This window comes from Gadus chalcogrammus, chromosome 16 (assembly GCF_026213295.1).
Source record: "Gadus chalcogrammus isolate NIFS_2021 chromosome 16, NIFS_Gcha_1.0, whole genome shotgun sequence".
Lineage (NCBI taxonomy): Eukaryota > Metazoa > Chordata > Actinopteri > Gadiformes > Gadidae > Gadus > Gadus chalcogrammus.
This window is the reverse complement of record NC_079427.1, coordinates 13,807,971-13,828,197: the sequence shown is the minus strand read 5'-3', so window position 1 is coordinate 13,828,197 and position 20,227 is coordinate 13,807,971. Positions and strand designations below refer to the sequence as shown.

General features: G+C 44.6%; 1 protein-coding gene across 4 annotated transcripts in view; it reads right to left on the bottom strand.

Annotated features, from left to right (window-relative positions):
* Positions 1-1,529: 1,529 nt before the first annotated feature.
* ets1 (v-ets avian erythroblastosis virus E26 oncogene homolog 1) overlaps positions 1,530-20,227 on the bottom strand; it is a 37,063-nt gene continuing 18,365 nt past the window's right edge. For 2 of the 4 annotated variants that reach the window (XM_056610534.1, XM_056610535.1), the window contains exons 4-10: positions 13,476-13,595; positions 12,400-12,600; positions 11,968-12,045; positions 11,531-11,776; positions 9,620-9,880; positions 6,264-6,382; positions 1,531-5,823 (exon numbers count right to left, since the gene is read on the bottom strand). In XM_056610534.1, coding sequence (XP_056466509.1) covers positions 5,608-5,823; positions 6,264-6,382; positions 9,620-9,880; positions 11,531-11,776; positions 11,968-12,045; positions 12,400-12,600; positions 13,476-13,595 — 1,241 coding nt within the window. In that variant the 3' untranslated portion in view covers positions 1,531-5,607. Of the gene's footprint in view, positions 5,824-6,263; positions 6,383-9,619; positions 9,881-11,530; positions 11,777-11,967; positions 12,046-12,399; positions 12,601-13,475; positions 13,596-20,227 lie in introns of all 4 variants that reach the window. The other 2 variants (XM_056610536.1, XM_056610537.1) reach the window with 2 other exon arrangements.

The window sequence follows — 20,227 nt, the reverse complement described above, 5'->3', positions numbered from 1 at the left end:
GGCTCTGCTGGTCATATTTGATGTCCTTTTCTGCGTAATGGAACCACTGAGTAGGATGTGTGTGCGTCACAAGAATCCTCTGCCCCTTGAAGAAGGAGCTGATTTGAGCCAGAGAGAAAGCACAAAAAGAAAAACAAAATCTGGGTAAATCTATCTTCATTCATTTAGTCAATTTCTTTGAGAATTAAAAAACTACTAGGTTTGGTAACTAGAACGGAGTGTGTGTGTGTGTGTTTGTGTGTGAGTTTGTAGATTCCGACAAAACATTCTTGTCCATCACCATGATTATGTTCATCACTGATGATTAATAAAAAAGGATTTTCAAAGAAATGTGTCCGGTTTTAGCAGCCAGAATGTGCTTAATAATCAAGCAACAATTACAGACTGACATTAGAAAAGAAGAAAGTGAAACCGCATAAGCGCGAAACCGATGCTATGCTTGGATAGACTGCGTTTACTCACGCCACAATCACCACCATCTTGGTGTCCCCAGCCATAAAGGTAGCCGTTAGATGATTCGTTAAACGGAGAGAGCTATGCTTGCACCTTCACTTGTTTCACCCAAAATAACCATCCGTGATGTGGATGGAAAGCAGTAAGTCCTGATGAAATGTGTGTTGGTTACAGATGGATTCCCATGGCCGACGGCCGTGTAGACCAACCGAGGCGCTTCTTTCCCTGCTCAACATGAGAAAGCTCTTTTTAACATCTACTGTCCGGCTGGGCGCACCTCACCTTAATTGTCACACAAAGCCATCTTTAAAAACTCCCTGGCCGTCTTTCCCCTGGCCATGTTAACATTAGCCCGAGGAGACAGATGTAGCTTGGTAAGACCCTTTGCATAAATATTTGGGTTAGAAGCCTGAAAAACGAGCCCAGTCCCTCTTCAGTGTCAAGAGAGCTGTAAACTGCAGACAAGAGAGGGGTTTCAGTGTTATCACAAAACGCAGATCTCTGAGATTCCCAGATGACAGCGACAGTTTCATTTTTTTCGGTTTTCCCTTTCTATGCATCTGTTCTGTAACATTCACTCCTGCCCACATTCTGATCTGCACCCTGTTTTACTGTGGAAACTTTACTTCGCTGCCTCTATCTACTTTTATTCTTTTTAAGAAATGTATGCCAGCGAGTAGTGCGTCAGTGCGGGGGAGGGTGACATAAAGGTATGAATGGTATCACGATGTCTTGGATTCAGATGTCGTTTGATTACAGTATGTCCAGTTGTAGTGTTTAGAAACTGTTGCATAGAAATCTTGTCTGGTCTGGGTCCAAGAATTCATCAGGAGAGAGGTGAAGGGAGAGACGAAACACCTGGACAACCGTAGTCTAACCTCCTTCAAGAACACTAGTGACTCCTGCAGAGCTACACTTCGGTGCAGTACTGGGTGGACTTGCGCAGATATGCGTGTGTGTGTGTGTGTGTGTGTGTGTGTGTGTGTGTGTGTGTGTGTGTGTGTGTGTGTGTGTGTTTGTGTCTGTTTGTGTCTGTGTTTATGCGTGTGTGTTTATGTTTGATGTGCACAAACCAGCAAAGGGATGTACATGGGTTAATGGTTTTTGCATATAGGTTCACAGCGACAAGTTAGTAGACACATAAAAAATCTATCCACAAACTCATAACAAGTGAGGCACAGTGGTGTTCCTGCGTGTACAAACCCACGTTATGCATTGTACACAACGTTCTGTGATCGGATTAAACGCAAATCAAACGTGACATTCTACGCTAATATATTCCTCGCAATCTTCATTAATGGCACTTTATTGAGCCACAATACTTTCAAGTCTAATTTGAATATTTTTCCTTGCGAAATTCTATATTGGTCCTAGAGGGCTCCCCGCTTGTCCACAGTGCTGCTGTATCGGGGCCAAACAGCTGGGCTGTACAGGGCAGCGTTCCACGGTTCATATGTTTTCTATCTACAGTGGAATTTATATGAGCCTGGGGCTCGGAGCACATGAATGAACCCTAGTGTGCAGTTTCTGTCTTGACGTCACCCTATCACTGAGCCTGGGACATGCTCGTTACATCTCGACCCAAAATGTGATTCAAAGGCGGAACTTGGCCATTTTCGACTGAGCAGGGTGGGCTGATATTTATTCAAATATGATTATTATAGTATGATTTGTAACTTTCTTAATTTGATACATAAGCAGCAGATCACAAATTACCTAAGTCCTGAAATAACTGCTTAGGTGTCTTGTAGATGTATTTTCAATATTGATAGAAGGTATGCCTATGGGTGTTATATTAGAACAAAGCTGTAAATGTCAGTTTCGTTCTGCTGCCAGAAAACACTATCAGTGTTTAAATTCAAAGTAGGTGCCTTTCAAAACTATCTTTTTAGTAATTGTCAGAAAAAAACATAATATGTCTGGTATTTCCAGTGGATGTGAAGTAAAAGTAATATGATACAAAACAAGCACATGCATATAGAAGGATTAGGAAAGCTTTGTTCACGTATATATTTTTTATAACGTAACATTTTGAAGTACATGAAGTACATTTTAGAAATAGAAGCTAGTTTATAAAACTTTCCAGCAGAAATCATTGATGGGCCAGCATCATAGCCTTTTCTCTAGCAGACAGGTCTATTTTCTAGACATATAAAAAATAAAAAGAACAGAAAAGAAACGCTACATTTTTGTCTTGTACTACCTTTTTTTCCAAATTCCCATGAAAGCACCAGCTGTCTGCATCTCTTGTATTTTATAAAATATAAATTATTGAAAAATATTCAAATGTTTCTGAACTTAATACATTAAAAAAATGAGCTCATTAACAAAAATACAGAAATACTGTTAAAACATACAAAAACAAACATCCAAAACAAATGTCCTTTGTGTACTGAATCCATTCCTAGATATGCATATGACACAATGTATTGGTATATATATATATATATATATTCATATATATTTGCCGAAGTCGGTTAACTGTAAAGAACTGTGCAATAAACTATTATCTATAACACTCATTAAGTCATTATTTTTCCTGAAAAATTCTTCAATTTAAATTCTTAACTGTTTAAGCTACATAAGGATTCACCTTAAAGCAATGGTACACACATTCCTTTCTTATTGGGAAAACAAAAATGAAAGAAGAACAACTGGCTTCCAGGGCTTTTGACAACGACAGACAATATGTATACATTTTGTTTGCTCTAGCATAAAACATTCTTTAGACATTTAAAATAACCTGAAAATGACAAAAAATTCAAGCCAACAGTGTTTGTTTCATAAGACTTCGCACACAAATGGTATCGACCAGCAGAGTTTGACCGACCCAGTTAAAGACTAGGTCTTGCTCTGCTGAGGATACCCCGTGAAGGTCAGCATTTGGATGTCAATGCTGACTAATGGGGACGCTCAAGCTGGTTGGCAAATAAATATCATAAATGTGTAAATAGCTCCTTTTTTTTGTTAATTTTTTTTCTTTTACAATCAATTGTAATACATACACCAGGAAAGGTGTTTTACGTTCATTCTAAAGCTATGTGCTTTGTATTATGTCAATAAAATATAATGATAAGTAGAGGCCGTGTGATATAAAAAAGGAAAGTGAAACATTTGGGGTCTCCTGTGTTATTTTGTATACGGCGCCCGGTCAGCCATTGCTGAAGACCTCACGTGAGTTTTGGTTATTATTTCTGCTTTGTCTCTTGCTTGTTTGTAAAAGTTGGGTCTCAAAGCATTGAAATACAATCTGGACAAACAGACGCCAACTCTCTTCTCATCCATATGGGTAACAGTCAGCCACTGTAAACAATAACATTTGTATCCTAAGAAGATATTTCTTGACTTTGGCTTTTCCCATAAGGCCAGTGTTGTGCCACTGTTCCCAATAGAAACATTTGAGAAAAATGTTGCCATTTTGCTCAGATATCTAACCAGTGAATTAATCTCTCATACTCCATTTGCATCTCGCAATCGGTTGCCTTCTTTCCATCGCTTGCCATCTCCATCTATATCTACACCTTCCTCTGTATTAATACAGATCCATACTTATGTTTGTTCTGCAGATGATTGCTACCAGTGATATTTACAACTCACATGAGGCAAACATTTGGCAGCATACATCGATACCTTCCTTATGATGATTATAACTTCCCTATACATGTTTCATTCTAAATACAATCAGTTTTTTTACTTTCTCCATTTGCCCTAAATTCAACATTAAGACCTTTACAGCAGTTCCTCAAGCCCACACACAAATAATACTACTAACTACTTAAGAAATAAATCCAGTCCCTAAACTACCCTTTATAAAAAGAAAATGGCGTGGTTTGACAGCATTAGAAACAATGTTCGAACACATTGGTTCCAAAGCTACACGGAACATGATGTGGACAGTATTGAAGTGAAAGAAGTGATAAATTGTGCTCATTAATATGCGTGTTAGGCACCTAGTGGCCAGAATACTGAAGATGCACACAACTTAAGATTGTCAGCTAATGCTAATGCTAACCTGATGTTTGTGAAACTGCCACGGTTTCGGTCACTGTATTCATGAACCTGTAATGAGGCGTCTGTATGCGTTTGCCGAGGTGTCAGTTTCAAAGCTTCAGATCATTTTTCAGCCGTCTGTGTGAAACACTCCTGGTATGAGTGAAAAACAAGCCCCCATAGCCGACAGTTAGCAGGCCAGTGTAGTTTAGTCTTTTAAACCAAGACGGCTCATTTTAGTTGCTTGTCAACAATTTTAACAAAAAGGGACATTACTCAAAAGGGTTAACACTCCAAGATCTTCATTGTAAAAGAAAATAACCCCTACAACATAAAAATATATAAAATACAGCTGAACCAATGTATGCTCGATAAAATGCACAATAGGAAGGTTTTTTGACTACAATATAATACTGGCACAAGTAAATGCTTCTCAAACAATGGAAAATAGAAAACAAAAACACTTTTTGGTCCTAGCTGAGAGCTCTACCCTTGCAGTCATTGCATGACTAGAAGCGTTGTGGGAATGTGACATGTTCTTCCTTTTGTTTTTCCATAGCAGATTTCCATAGCGGGAATACTACGGTCAACCAATGGTAGCTCCGTTGCACTATCTTGGCCGTTAATTTTCTTGTGCTACTATGACACGAGGGTAAAAGAGAAACCTCTACTTTAGCAGGTAGCGTTGCATTGGCCTTGCACAGCAAAGTTCACATCTGCATATACCACCTACTCACCGGCACACACACACACACACACACACACACACACACACACACACACACACACACACACACACACACACACACACACACACACACACACACACACACACACACACACACACACACACACACACCAGATTATGAATTTTTGTACTTTCGCCATGTGCTTGCGTGGAAAACACTGTAGGACGGGAGCTCTATTATGAGAAAGCCCACAGTTAGTCATAAAAAAATGTTGAGATCCTCCCCTCTAAAAAAATTAAATCAAAATGACCCACTCCACCAGACACTTAAAATCTCATTTTCGAGTCCACAGTTTCGAGTCCTATATGTTCCTCAACGTTACATTTCCTTCTTTTTCGTCCTTCCTTCCTTCCTTCCTTCCTTCCTTCCTTCCTTCCTTCCTTCCTTCCCTCGTCACCTTGGCCGGCGCCTGCTTTCACTCGTCAGCGTCTGGCTTAACGTCCAACATGGCGTGCAGCTCTTCAGGGCTGTACCCCAGCAGGCTCTTTAAGTCACACACGAAGCGGTACACGTAGCGCTTGCCCGACGTCTTGTGGATGATGTTCTTGTCGTAGTAGTAGCGCAGGCCCCGGCTCAGCTTCTCGTAGTTCATCTTGGGCTTGTTTTTCCTCTTGCCCCACCTCCGGGCAACCTGGAGGTGGCAAAAAAACGATTTGAATAGTTCTGTATTTCTGAAGTTGCGGGCGATAAATTAATGAATGAGGGACATTGGCTGGGTGTCAAAAGATCATGTTGCAATGGGGACGCACCAGAGTTGGATAACTGGACAAAAACGTCAGGAACAACAACGAATGGGACATTTAAAAATGAGGAGGATTGACAATGGTTTTATTCATCCCATCCCACCCCATCTATGATGTGGCTAAAAAAAGTTAGAAACCCCTTGGTGACATTACAAAACTGAACAAAACCCCCCAGTTACCGGATGCCAAAACATTAGGAGTAAAACAAACACATAAAATGCAACCGACAGGGCAAACAGACAGATAGACATGCAGGCTCATCTGGCCTACTGCTTAGGACCTCCCGCGTGGCATGTGGCAATGGCCCGTGGGGGGTGTGACCTCTCACCTCATCAGGGTCGGAGAGCTTGAACTCCCAGCCGTCGCCCGTCCAACTGATGAAGGACTGGCAGGACTTGTCCGTCAGGAGCTCCAGGAGAAACTGCCACAGCTGGATGGGACCGCTGCCTGTGGAGCCCAGGGGGGAGACGGTAGGGGGTTAGGATGGGGGGGTAGGAAGCCTTTGGCATGGAGTCAGGGATGGTGTTGGTTGATACAGGGTTCCACTACAGTAGCAACAAGCTGGTTGGAGCAGCTTTGCGTGATAGCAGGGAAGGGGTGAGGATTCTAACTGGAACATATATATTCTGTATATATCTATATATCTATATCTATATATCTATATATCTATATATGTACACACACATATACATGTGACATATGGCTCTTAAGCTTGTCTAAGTTTAGACAACAAGGGGTTCCTGTGTTCCAACAGCTTTGCATCTTAATTCTGACATGATTCCCCCTGTATCCGAGGAGACTCACAGAGCGCAGTGAGTCTCACACTTCCAGACAGCGCAGCTCCGAGAGTGGACATCCTCACAAATCGGGTCCCATCTAAGTCATAAGGGGCCTTTGTTTGCCAGTTGTCATGCATAGCGTGTGAACAGCCTACAGAATATTTCAGTTTCTCTATGCGTTCCTCGCGGGTGAAATCATTTGGGTTCAAAATAAAAATGGGCAGCGCTGCATGGCGATTTTATAACAGACCTTGAAGGACGTCATGTTAGGCTGTGTGTGTGTGTCAGACTGTGTGTGTGTCAGACTGTGTGTGTATCAGACCGAGTGTGTGTTTGTGTTTGTATTGGACTGTGTGTCAGACTCTGTGTGTGTTTATCAGACTGTGTGTGTGTCAGACTGTGTGTGTTTATCAGACTGTGTGTGTGTCAGACTGTGTGTGCGTGTTTGTGTGTGTATCAGACTGTGTGTGCGTGTGTGTGTGTGTATCAGACTGTGTGTGTCAGACTGTGTGTGTGTGCGTGAGTGAGACTGTGTGTGTCTGTATCACACTGTGTGTGTGTGTGTGTGTGTGTGTGTGTGTGTGTGTGTGTGTGTGTGTGTGTGTGTGTGTGTGTGTGTGTGTGTGTGTGTGTGTGTGTGTGTGTGTGTGTGTGTGTGTGTGTGTGTGTGTGTGTGTCTATAATGAAAGCATTTAATTTAAGTACACTTTCTTTTTCACTCAATGGAAAATACTTTTTTTTCCTCCATGCAGTGAACAACTAACTAGTGGTATCAGGCAACTGAATTCCTTTGGTGTATTAAAATAAACCACAAACTATCATTTGAGATTATACTGGAAGTGTAGTTAATGGAAACATAGTGAAATTTACTTTAACTGATATTACTTTTCACCTTAGATAAAATACCAATAATACGTCATGGAAAAATGAGGTTAAGTCAGAAGAAGAAAAAAAAAAAGGCGCTTTTGCCTGCACTAGATTTCTGTGGTTCCCTTTGATCTTGGGGGTTTCAGTACATACACAAACCAAACCTTTTTTCTTTTTTTAACATGTGCGTAGAACCCACACCTGCTGCAGCACGCAGAACACATGTGGCAAAACGCACAGCGAGAACAAGCAGCTACCCGAAAGACACACGCTTCTTCAACCGCTTCTTTCTTTAACTGAAGCTACAAATTCCGTTAAAAAATAAAAACCCAGTTTCTACTAAAGGGTACATTAACATTATAAGGGGAAATGGTGTGGGGAAGCCATTCCAACGTGGCTGAATGGGGTGCCGCCTCAACACTGGGATTCTTTCAGACGGACTGATGAACATTCCAGAAAGCCTGCAGCTCCAACAGTGGGCCCACATAAGGGCGATACAGTGGCCATTTACTACCCCAGGCCGGGGTAGTAACCCACCCCAACAAACCCAGGCCGACTACAAGCCACTCAGTGCAGAATGTATGCGCCCCTCCGCCCCCGACCCCCCAAATAAAAAAAGTTTCCAAAAATATTCCAAGAGGCCCCATTGTCCATTGATAGTCTATAGTGTGGCCCAACAGCATCAAGCCACACCAAATGTGAGGGGAATGGCTCGCTCGCTGTAGCGCCGTCAAATGTCTGCAGCGCTGCAAGAATAAACTGTAATGTGCACACACACACATAAAGCCTAACAAAAACCAATCGGTTTCATCTCTGGGCCGGAGCAGCGATGAAGATACGTTTGGATGACTAGCCAAAACCTCAAGAGGTGTCAACAGCAGCTCCACTTATCTATTCGTGTCGCTCTGATTCTCCATCTCTCTCTCTCTCTCTCTCTCTCTCTCGCTCTGCATGTGTTATCACACCCCTGTCCCCGCTGCAAGTGGCTGCCTGACAGCCCCCAGAACAGGTTACAGGAAGCTTAGCCATCTTTAAAGGCCCACGTTAAAAGCTATTATTTCTTGTGGTGGTGGTGGTGGTGGTTTTAGATGTTACAGAAGGGTAGCGGCCTGCTTTCTTGAGCCGGTCTAGCCTACTCATCCACTGACTTTATGAGTCGTGAATGTAAATGCTTAGGTGAGTCGAGGGACTTAAGAAATACTGAAACCCTGTACATTTACTTAAGATGTTGAAAGGCGAGTTACAAAAATGGATTCATACAGGGTTGTTTCCTCATTGCACATTGTAGAACACGAGAAAATAGTATAAGTCTTCATCATCTCCTCCATGCAGATTTATTTTTCTTATATAATCATCATCTCCTAGAAAACGGTGAGAACGGGTGGGGGACGGGGGCGGGTGCCAGATTTTGGCTCTTTCAGAAGTGCAGAAAGAGGCCTTCGAGAGATGAACAGATATGCACTCCGGGTTCGTGCACACGGTTAAAAGCAACGGCTGCTGCACGCTGATGTTGCCAAGACAACCCTGTTTTTTTGTTTTTTTTTTAAATAGGTCGGGGTGTGGGCTGAAGATAACACAGAGGGGGAGGGGGGGAGGAGGAGGGGGTGATGAGCGATGAAGGCGTCAGAGAAAAAAAAAAAAAGAGCGAACATAACTTTGTTGGGTTTTGCTCTATATGCAGGTCGACCTAGAGTCAAATAAAAGGTGTTGTGTTGACTTGTAATAAAGGCGGTCGAGTTCAGAGAATGCGGTGGAAGCTGTTGTAGCGTAAAGGCCAACAGACTAAAGGTAAGCTTCAATATACACACCATCAGTCGGGTCGACGCCACAACACTGACACATTGACAATGTGTGTGACACATTGACATTGTGCATAGCGCACATTGTCATTGTGGGGACAAGCACCTGATAATTTGTGTTTTGAAAAATCATGTGTGTTTGAAATGATCTTCAAGAGGGACCACAAGGCTTAACCCTCCCCCCCATCCAAGTCAACCCCCGGAAGAGTCATGGCGACCGCCACCTGCCAGACCCTCACCTGTGTATCCGGCGAGCGCGGCGGCGGGGATGACGGGCTTGTCCTTGTTGAGCTCCGAGCGCTCCCTCACGTAGTCCTTGAAGGTGCCCTTGGGCTTGTGGCCGTGCAGGGCGCTGGGGTAGTCCTCCGACTCAAAGCTGTCGTAGGAGGGCACCCGCTGCAGGCTGCTGAAGGACGACTGGCTGCTCCAGGAGTGGGTGAGCCGGTCACAGCTCTCCAGGCTGTCGATGCTCTCGAAGGAGTCCTGGCCGCCCAGCTTGCCTGTGGGTGAGCGGCAGGGGGGGGGGGGGGGGGGGACGGCGGTCAGAAGAGGAGAAAGGTTGTGCTGCTATACTTTCCTTATAGATATTTGGGAGGATTTGAGACTTTTTCACATTTCAAACGCCAAGCCTAAATTTGAGGAATTATTTGTGGAATTGCCGACGTGAGATTCATGGTAATGAATGTGCCTTTGTAGCACAACCGTGAAGAGCTTGCTCTCGATAAATCTCTCACCATACGACACTTCATTTTTTTCCACAGCTGCCGTTTGACTCTTGCATCTAAATGCAGGACAATCTCTCAAAGGGCCCAGCTATTTCAGGGCCTTGGGAACGATAAGGCCAGTCTTTCAATTGAGTGTCATTAATGAATTGCAGATAATAGAGTGATCTTCAATTACCTAAATGGATGCCAGATGTGGGCATCAAGCAGAACTACAAATACTTTCCCACGTTCTGAGAAACACAACAAGTCCCAAATCATAAAATGAGTCGGGATGAACAGTTCACAGCCATTGGTCATCGTGAATACTTGTCCTAAGGCGTGCGTTAAGAGTGCGTTGTTAGGAGTCGTGTATGCTACGACAACATGATACTCTCCGTTCATTTGCTCAGCTGTGGGATTGGAGGGGCAGAAAAATCCCAGCCTTATGGTTATTAATGTAAACCTTGCTCCTAATTCCTCTTTAAAGCCCTTAGTGGGAAAGCAAACAATGCAATGCGTTTGGCAGAGCAGACGGCCAGCATCTCATGAGGACACGCTCACAACGTCTTGCTGAGGTTACACCACCAAGAGAGCACAACCCAAGAAGTGAACACACTGTGGCTTTTCTCTATCTGACGTAAACAATGGTGTTCTTTTTCGTTTTGCTAATGCAAGCTAGAGTGCATGCGGTGGGAACCACAAGGCAACCATGTTTTAGTTTTTTTCTTATCACACCAAAAGTGATAGCTAATCCAATATTTTGATAAAATCAGCAGCCTTGGTTTGCACAGGGGATGTGCATGTGAATGCACATAAACCAGCCTACAGACTGAAGCAGAGATGCACACAGGCAAGCATTGAGAATATTTTGGCTAACTCGTAACACCAAACAATAATCGCATCGTGTATAACTGAGTGACATTTAACGTAGGGGACTTGGCAGTTTTATGCGTATGTTTTATTAGTGTATACGATTTTATATCTACATAGGAAGTTTCACGGTGGTAGCAAGTTTGCACAGCCATGTTTCTACAATAGCCATATCAATCCCTATCTTACTTTAAGCCATTGACTATAGTTTCATAGACTAAACAACTAAATACAATTTATCAATCTATGACGAACCACATCACTTGAAACTTGGCTACTAGATGCCGCTGAGAGGTTGACATCATTTTGTAACTACATACTGGCACCTTATAGGCCAGTACAGGCCCGCAAAACTTCCCCTACCTCGTTGTGAGGCAAAAGCAAACTGGGGGGGGGGGGGGTATTCCCCCTCGGCCCCTTTCAATCTGCAACCTCACCACAAGGTGCCCCTAATTCCTACACACTGCTCCATTAGCGTGAATGACACGCATACTAAACGAGTTACATGCAGCATCCACAGCATTGCTTCAACAGCACATGAACGGACCTATGTGTGTATTAGAAGAGAGCCCTCACCTCGGCTGATGCGCCCCACACACATGTTGTCGGGAGAGACCACTTCCTGCTTCACGGAGAAGTATTCGGTCTGCATGGAGTTGAGGGTGGCGTCGCGCAGGATGACGTTGGGATACTCGCTCTCGTATTTGAGGGAGATCAAGTCCTCCGAGCTGATTGGGTGGAGCGTCTGGTAGGACTCTGTGATGAAACCCGGCTCCGAGTATTCTGATGGAGGGACACACTGAGCGTGCTCAATACCATAGCCTATACGAAGGGAGGGAGAGTATGTATTGAGTGTCATGGTGTAGTGTGCTGTCGATCCCTAGCCTAACTATTAGGTTGGCGCCGTTGGCTTACATTAGCTTCTTCTGCTTGAACTTTGAATTCACATTTGCAGTTTGGGCATTGAGTTGATTTTCTTAAGACAAGTGCTTTAATGAAATCAAAGTACTTACTGACAAAGTAGTCTGAGGTATATCTGGATTCCTGGAAGTTGGAGGACAGACCGATGACAGGGAAATGCTTTGTTTCCTCTGTGAAAAATAAATAAGAATGCACGTAAGCGACCACCTCATTGATTTTGATATAATATGTAACTGCATCCACATGATCAAATATGTATGAGCACAGCTAAATTGTATTTTCCTCTATGGCTCCTGTTACTGTTCACAATGCGCTCTTCATCGGTTGACTATACGGCTGGAGAGATCTTCCCTTAAACCCGCAGGAGAAAGTCAAATCAAAAATAACTAATATAACACCATGTAGAGCAACTTGGTATTTATCATCCAATGCGTCTAGCAATGCTAAAAACAGGTCCACAAACCATAGAACCTGAAACTGCCCCCAGAAAAAGTAATCCTGGTGCTACGGAACCCTCCGCTCACCTTTCTGGAGCATCTCTAAATGTTCCCAGAGGATGTCGCCCACAAAGTCGGGGGCCAGGTCCAGGAAGCGCTCCTTGCCCAGAGCGCACAGGATGGCCCCGTTCATACGGAACTTGTGGTAGTCCACGTTCTTCAGGCTGAACTCGTTCACCGTCCACGTCAGCCACTCTGCAACATGGCTGTCTGTCCACTGTCTGGGGTCTACACATGGAGCAGAGAAGGAATGTCTGGTTCATTAAAAATAAAATGTAATAAAGAAACATATGGATGGATACACACATCTTAAAACTTGAGGCCTTGGTGAAATATTCGTCATGATGAAGAATAAGAATGTTATGAAAGTTATGAACCCAATGCTAGTCATACCAAGCAGTCTGTAGGCCTAGTCAATTTACCTTCAACACTTTATGAATCACCCAATACTGAAATGACACAAAGCGACACAAAACCTGTGGGCTTGCTTTGTCATTGGAGTGTGTTCACTCACTGTGCCGTTACCCACCAAATGTCAGATTGTAGCCTATATGTTCACTCAGTTTTTAAGCTCACATGCTTTGGTCACCATCTCTAAAGCTCTATAAAATGCTGTGGACAATTTACGACAATTGATGTGACATATCCCAAAGTCTTCGGTGTGCAGCGACCATATGACTTAGACTCATGCAACTTCTTTCAAAGGTAACATAAAGACCATTGTAAATGTAAACACAGCGAAAGGCATGACTTATAGTTTTACAGCTACAGTGAATGCTATTTCTAAACAGCTAAGGGAGGACCTGCGGTCAGCCTCACTTTAGGGACACATCTCATTACTTCCACCGTCTGTCTGCGTTCTCGGTATCTCCCAGTCTGTCGGCCTCGGTTTAAACGTCTGTAATGTAAGGCTACATTTTGCAATGAGTGGGTGTCTGCTGCCTTCAAATGGATCCTCCCAAGTCATGCTTGCGTTATACGTTAACCGACAAGTCGACAGAAGTCTATTAATTCACGTCAGTTTTATTTTTGTCTATTGAGAACTAAATGAAGGAATGAGCGAAAGAGACATTTAGACTTGAACAGGTGTCCCTCGAGCTTACCTTTGGGAATGCCAAGTCGCTGCTGTTCCTTGGTGAAGCCGCTAAACGTGGCCTTAAGAGCCTGAGACATCATCTCTTTGCTTCCTGGGGTTAGCAGAGGGACATCTCCGCACTCCAGATCTGCCCAACCCAAACCAGAGAAACAAAAACACACAAAGACAGAGAGAGAGAGAGACAAATAGAACTGGTCATTTTCTTGATGCTAATATTATTCGAGTGATCCATCACGGGTACTTGGTAATGGAAAATGGCAAACATTCATTTTTTTTGGAATACATTAAATTGAGTGATAAAAGAGGTTTCGAGTGCATGTGGCTGTGTATACAAAGATGTAATAAAAACAGTTACACACCCAAACACGTACACATACACACACACAGACAAACACAAACAATCAAGGAAAAGTTGCTCATGATCAACAACTGGGCTTTTTGATTACATGCCGTCTAGACAGACAATGTGTCAGCATCCGATGTAATTGATTAGAAGAGCAGCCGGGCAGATTGAGGGATCCATTCCCTTCACATGCACAAGGCCCAAACACAGTCACAGTCACTGAGGTGAAATTCAATAAAATGACTTTCTGCATGATGCGCCGAGTTAAACCTTCATCTCTATTATACTGGGAAACCAAACGAAAAACAGCTCAAATTATAGGACCTCGTTTTTGACATCAACCACACACACCCTGGGTGGGAAAAAAAAGGGGGGTGGGGGGCAGGAGATGCCACACTATGACCTCTGCCAGCGCCCCCTGCTATGTTGGGCCAGGGCACACAGTGGCTCCACTGTCACCACCAGGGGTCAAACACTAGGGGAGCCAGGGGTCACGGGATGAGGTGATGATGTCAGCGGGGGGCTGTTCTGGATTGGGTGGACTGGGAAAGATGGACGAGTGGTTGGGTGGGTGGGTGCCCCGATGGGCCTCGGGGGGGCAGACACACTGCCCTCTCTGTTCTCAATGGGACACACACACACACACACACACACACACACTCCTTTGATGACTTTAAACAGGGACTGCTGGCTTGCTGCTGATGAAATTAGAGGGACCAGACACTGGGGGGCGGGGGGGGGGGGGGGGGGGGGGGGGGTGTAGTCAGAGTAGATTGGGCAGTAGGGGAAGACCCCCGTCTCATTAGCCAATGTCACAAGAATAGCTGAATCAATTAATAGATTGACAAATGAATAGCTGACCACTGCTTGGTCAAAATAGCTGAATCAATTAATAGATTGACAAATGAATAGCTGACCACTGCTTGGTCAAATGAGGAATATATAGATTGCTTGCTTCATTCAATTGCAGGAAAAGCGATCGCGTTGATCCGCTCACGTCACAATGTTTTTAGCGTGATACTATGACAGGGCCCACTTGGCCCTCAGAAGGCAGCCAAGACTGAAACCCTTAGACTGATACCCTTAAAGACTGAAACCCTCAGATTGATACCCTTAAAGACTAAAACCCTTAGATTGATACCCACTGAAACCCTTAGACTGATACCCTTAAAGACTGAAACCCTTAGACTGATACCCACTGAAACCCTTAGACTGATACCCTTAAAGACTGAAACGGCTTAGACTGATACCCTTAAAGTCTGAAATACTTAGATTGTTAACCTTAAAGACTGATACCCTCCTTAGACCGATTCGAATTCAGTGTCAGGCCCTGCACTCTAATGCACTGCATGCAAAAAGTAACCTAATTAAATCAATACAAAATCAATTAAATAGGGACATCCCAAAAAAGAAAAGGCATCAGAGACTTGCCGACAAGCTCGTGATAAGGAAGCCCAGGGCTCACCACTGCTCTAGCAGCAGCAGCCCTTGTGTGTCGTCCCCCGTCCCCCCCCCACGCCCCACAGAGGTCCTGGCATCAGGGGGCAGACGGCGGTGAGGTCGACCAGTGGCAGCGTGGGAGCTACACACCACGCCGTGTTTCACCCTTCCCCGACGGCCCGACCTCTTCCAAGAATGCACAGCAGCTGTCCCTACTCTTGTGTTTTTTCGGGTTGACCACGTGACCAATATCTCCCTGGCCGTTCCTTCTTTTGCTCCCCCCTCTCTCGCCAGCAGACAGCCTAAACAGGAGACCGACAACATGCCTTTTGCCGCTCTGCGGTTTGACGACACGACCGACAACAAGTCTGACGTGCCGTTCCTGCCTACTCGGGTCCTTTTGCTTCACCTGGCATCGTATATCAGAACAGCGGGCGTTCAGTAGTATGCTTATTCGCTATGTTTAGATATAAAGATGGGTTGGAAGACCCGAAGGAAGTCTGTGGCCGGTGTGTGTGTGCAGTGCGTGTGTGTGTGTGTGTGTGTGTGTAACATCAGAAACTCAACCTAAAATAACCATCCTTTGTGCACGTGACAGCCACCAAAAGAACACGCCCACGTGTCAGGTTGGCCTGAACGGTAATGCTCAGCGAGGCCCTCTGATTGTTCTCACCAACGGCTCTCTTTAAACTGATGTTCCATTGCTCAAGAAGAATGAGAGAAGGAGAACCAAAATAAACCCTGAGTGTTGCAAACCGAGATGGGGACGGGGCTCAGACAGTCTGAGCTTTGATGTGAAGGCCAAAATGTGGCGGATCGCTTCACATGTATCAGGTGGTGAGAGTGGGAGTGTGTGTGTTTATGGGAGGGGTAGATGACTGCACCTTTTTCGCCATTATCCCCACCCCCCCGATACTTGTCCTTCCCTCCCTCCCGTCTGTTTCCAGCAGCCATGTCACAGCGTTCAAGCCTCCACTCAGACGTCAACCGGCATCAGCACTAAATCCACAATCAAAGTCACTTAACGCCATACAGCCCCGCGTGAAGCTGGAACACTAAGAGCAATGCCGCGGCCTCAGAGGCATACCAAGTCATTCCTTTCAATTGGGATTTGATTTAAAAAAGGATGATCATTGACAGCACAACACAAAGTAATGTCGGAAGGAAGCGAACTATATCGGCACGTTTTCATCAATGATTGAAAAAAAACAAAGCTTATCTGCAAATGCTGATGTACAGTGTGCATCCATTAGTATAGAGCATTCATAGAGGGAGCCCAGCGGTAAATCTGGTGATCCAGGCGCAGCTGAAGTCCTGATGGGGAATTCTAGGCTGTGAAACCCTATTAGCTCTAAGACGGTCGTTTGGGGTTTCAGCAATTAGCATCCGCATGAGCCATCCAAGACGACATGGAAACCAAATCAGTCCGTCTTCAGAAAGACGCCGAGGCATTTAGCTCATGAAAGAAGCAGGAGAGGGTAAAAATAACGTCCTCATCGTTGCGTTTATAGCTGCATGCCGTGACCTTGTGAACGTATGAAGTTTCATTTCAATAACATTAATAGCAAACTTGCACCTCATCAAGGCTCAATCAAGCATCACATGAGATAATGAAGATGATGCTGATAGCAGTCCTTTATTGTAAACTTGTAGGGAATATTACCATACAGGCATAATGTGCATGTTACAAACCAACAGGATCGTATTCCTCTGATGGTCCGAATCCGTCCTGAATCCTATCAGTAACAAGTGGAATAGATAACCATGATGGGGGAGCAGTTGATTGATCGTATCGGAGTTGGTTTTAAAAAGGCATCGTTGGTGAGTAGAGTAGAGGGACCTCCAGCCCTCTTTAACTCAAATATTAAAGAGAACTTGGAAGGCATGTCTTCAGCCAGGAATGTACTATTGGATAGAATATAAACCAATAGATGATGATGAGGTGGCGTGTGTGGGAATATCAAGTCCATCAAGACGCATTCATGAAGTGTGAGTGATGTGTAGCCTAGCAGTCCAGTAAAAGCTATTGATTGGCTACTCCCCTGATGTCACTGTATGAGTAATGGACAAGAGGAGTTGAGAGCTATCAAGTCTCTGGAGATATCCACTGACATAAGCCTAGTGCCGCTGGGCAACAAAAGCATGCTTTCTGATGACGATACCATAGCTACATCAATACAAAGCATGTAATTGCATTGCCTGTATTCTATAGCTATCTACCGTTTTTTATGTTTTGTTTGGCTCTCTCTGTCCACACTAAAATATGAGTTTCCTGAAGGTTTGTATTGTTTGTGGGTATCAGTTTAATGAGGTTTCCTCATGAATCTTATTGAATCCAATTGGGATGTCAACTTTCTGAAATATCACCAGGCCTTTGTGCCCTGCCCATTACACCTCCACCAGTCCTGGGGTGAATAGCATAGCTAGCTCCAGCCAGGGCGTCCATGAACAAGCCATTAAGACTGACACCGACACAAAGACACAGACACACACATGAACAAGGCCAGCTAGTCTGCTTTGCCTGCGAGCCAGAGCGAGGGCGTGAAATTGGGATTTTTTGCGGTTGGGGCAGAGGTCCGTAGCAACGTGGGGGGTGATGGGACAGCATGCGTTGGGTGGAGCACAACAAGGTAAAGTAGTGGGTTGGGTGAGGGGTGAACGAATACAGAGGGGGGATGGATGACTCATCGGCATGTAATACGATCCCATCACAGGATGAGAGTGCTGGAGAGGCTGAGCAGCGGAAGGCAAGGAGCAAGACATTTGAGAGGGAGGAAGGGAGGGAGGGGGAGAGATATAGAGCGATGAATGGGAAGTTTTCATCGAGCTGTTCTCTCTCTCTCTCTCTCTCTCTCTCTCTCTCTCTCTCTCTTCTCCTCATCATCCCCATGGCGTGACATCACAGTGGGACTGGTGCCATCCGCCCGACTCTGCCAGAGACCCTGTTCATTCATGAAGTCAAAAAGGGCGCCACCTCCTTCAATCAGCATGAATGATGCAATGATACAACTAGCAGTGGCAACATAGCCCCTACCAATAATGGACAATATGCTTTCTATCGTCCTGTCTAAAACTAAAAATAGTCAACAGAGTGTATAGACCGTGTGAGTTTGAAGAAAAACTAGGGCTACTTGGGGGGAAAATTAAGGACACATCAATGGCACTATTCAATGCTGAATATCTAAAAGTGAAACTTACTTTTTCATAAAGAGCTGGCCTATTTATAGCCAAATACCAACTCATTTTACAACCTGTCCCCCTCTCCACACACATTCCACGTAGGACTGAGGGCTTGTATTTATCAATGGAAGAGTCCGTTTCCTGAGGTGAAGTTGCCCCTTCCTGTGGGGAAGTAAGGTGAGTTAAGGATTTTGGGGTCCTTTTAAAAAGGTACCGCACACACACCAAGGTGTAATCGGGGGGGGGGGGGTACGCTAACCACTAGTGGGTTATAATTGGCTCTTTTGAACATGACCAGTGCACCCCAAAACAAGCAGAGGTGACTGTAGTGTCTGAGAGAACCTTTGATGGAGATTCCCATCCAACAGCCCCACCTCCCCCCCCCCTCCCCCACCCAGTCTGCGAACGCGGGGTCATAAACTCTCCCAACATGAAGGGAGACCATTCAGCGCCACACGGTGATAAACTGGTTGCGGGGGGGGGGGGGGGGGGGGGGGTAGCAAAAAGAAGGACACAGTGGAGGAAAGAGAGCTAGTCTGGTTTTGAGAGGGGCATTTGTTCGGACAGCCCCTGGCAACATTTAGATTTCCATGTTGGAAGCCTGGAGCCAGGAATAGCAGGAGTGGAGCTGTTGGTGGTGGTGGTGGTGGGGTTGTAGTGGTGGATTCTCAAACCAGAATGGTCAAACCGGAGTCAGCCCAGTGGCCGACTAAGAGAGACGACCTGAAGGCACACAATGGGCTGGATATCCAGTCATCCAGCAGTGCTGGGACGGAGTCTCTATTCTTAGGCCTTCACCACGGCTGCTTGGCCGACCCCTCCGAGCATAAAGCCTGTGGTCATGTAAGAGGTTGTGTAGGGGTAGGCTACTACTGCTGACAGACCAGCTTTGGCCAAGAAAATAAAATCTTCTCCAGGATCACCACTACAGACACAGAGGCTACTGAAGTAGACAGTAAGTGAGACTAATCCCGCAGAGCCATTTTTTTTTGTTGCTTTCTTTCCCTCCCTCTATCCATCTCTGAAATCACATTAGGTTATGATGGGAAAGTGCATTAACTCCTCTATATTGTTTATGCCAAAGTCTGTTCGCATTAGGCCCCATCCCTGGCTTCGATGTGAGCTCCTACACCTACACCAATGTCACAAAGTATTTATCTGATCCCCATTTCTTGGAAATGCCCTTCTATTGAAATAGTTGAACCTTTTTTTGAAGTATAACTCCACTCTTTTGACAGAGGAGTTTCAACGGTTAAAAAAGGTTACAAATATTTCCTTGAAAATACTAGAAAGACGTCTTTAAGCAAATGTGCAACCGTAATGGTTGCTCAATCATCCATTATGCAATGACCTTTATGCAACATTAACATTTTGCAACCCACATTTGGGTATGCATTTCCAAAAAAAGTAAAATTAAAGTTGTGTGCAACATAGTGAACCCAGTCTTTAAACATACTTTTAAAAGGCTTTATCTGTAATTTTAAAAGTCTTTAATTTAGTAATCTTAGAAATATGTTTTATTGTTTTTGGCGACACCTTTGGCGATAAGTGGTAATGTTTCCCAGAAATACAAAAAGTGTCACCACCGACACCCATTTCGTAACATTCATAAATTGCAGGTACTTTCATCAGTGGGCCATAGGCTCCATCACCTTTTTGTTATCTCATTCGGCATATATAGTGATTTGTATAATTGTAGAGGTACCACTTTAAATGTCCCTTTTGTACAAAAAGGTTTAAGGTTGACCTGTCACAGGGTGCAGGTGGCGTTTGACCTTCACAGTGTGTGTGCAAGC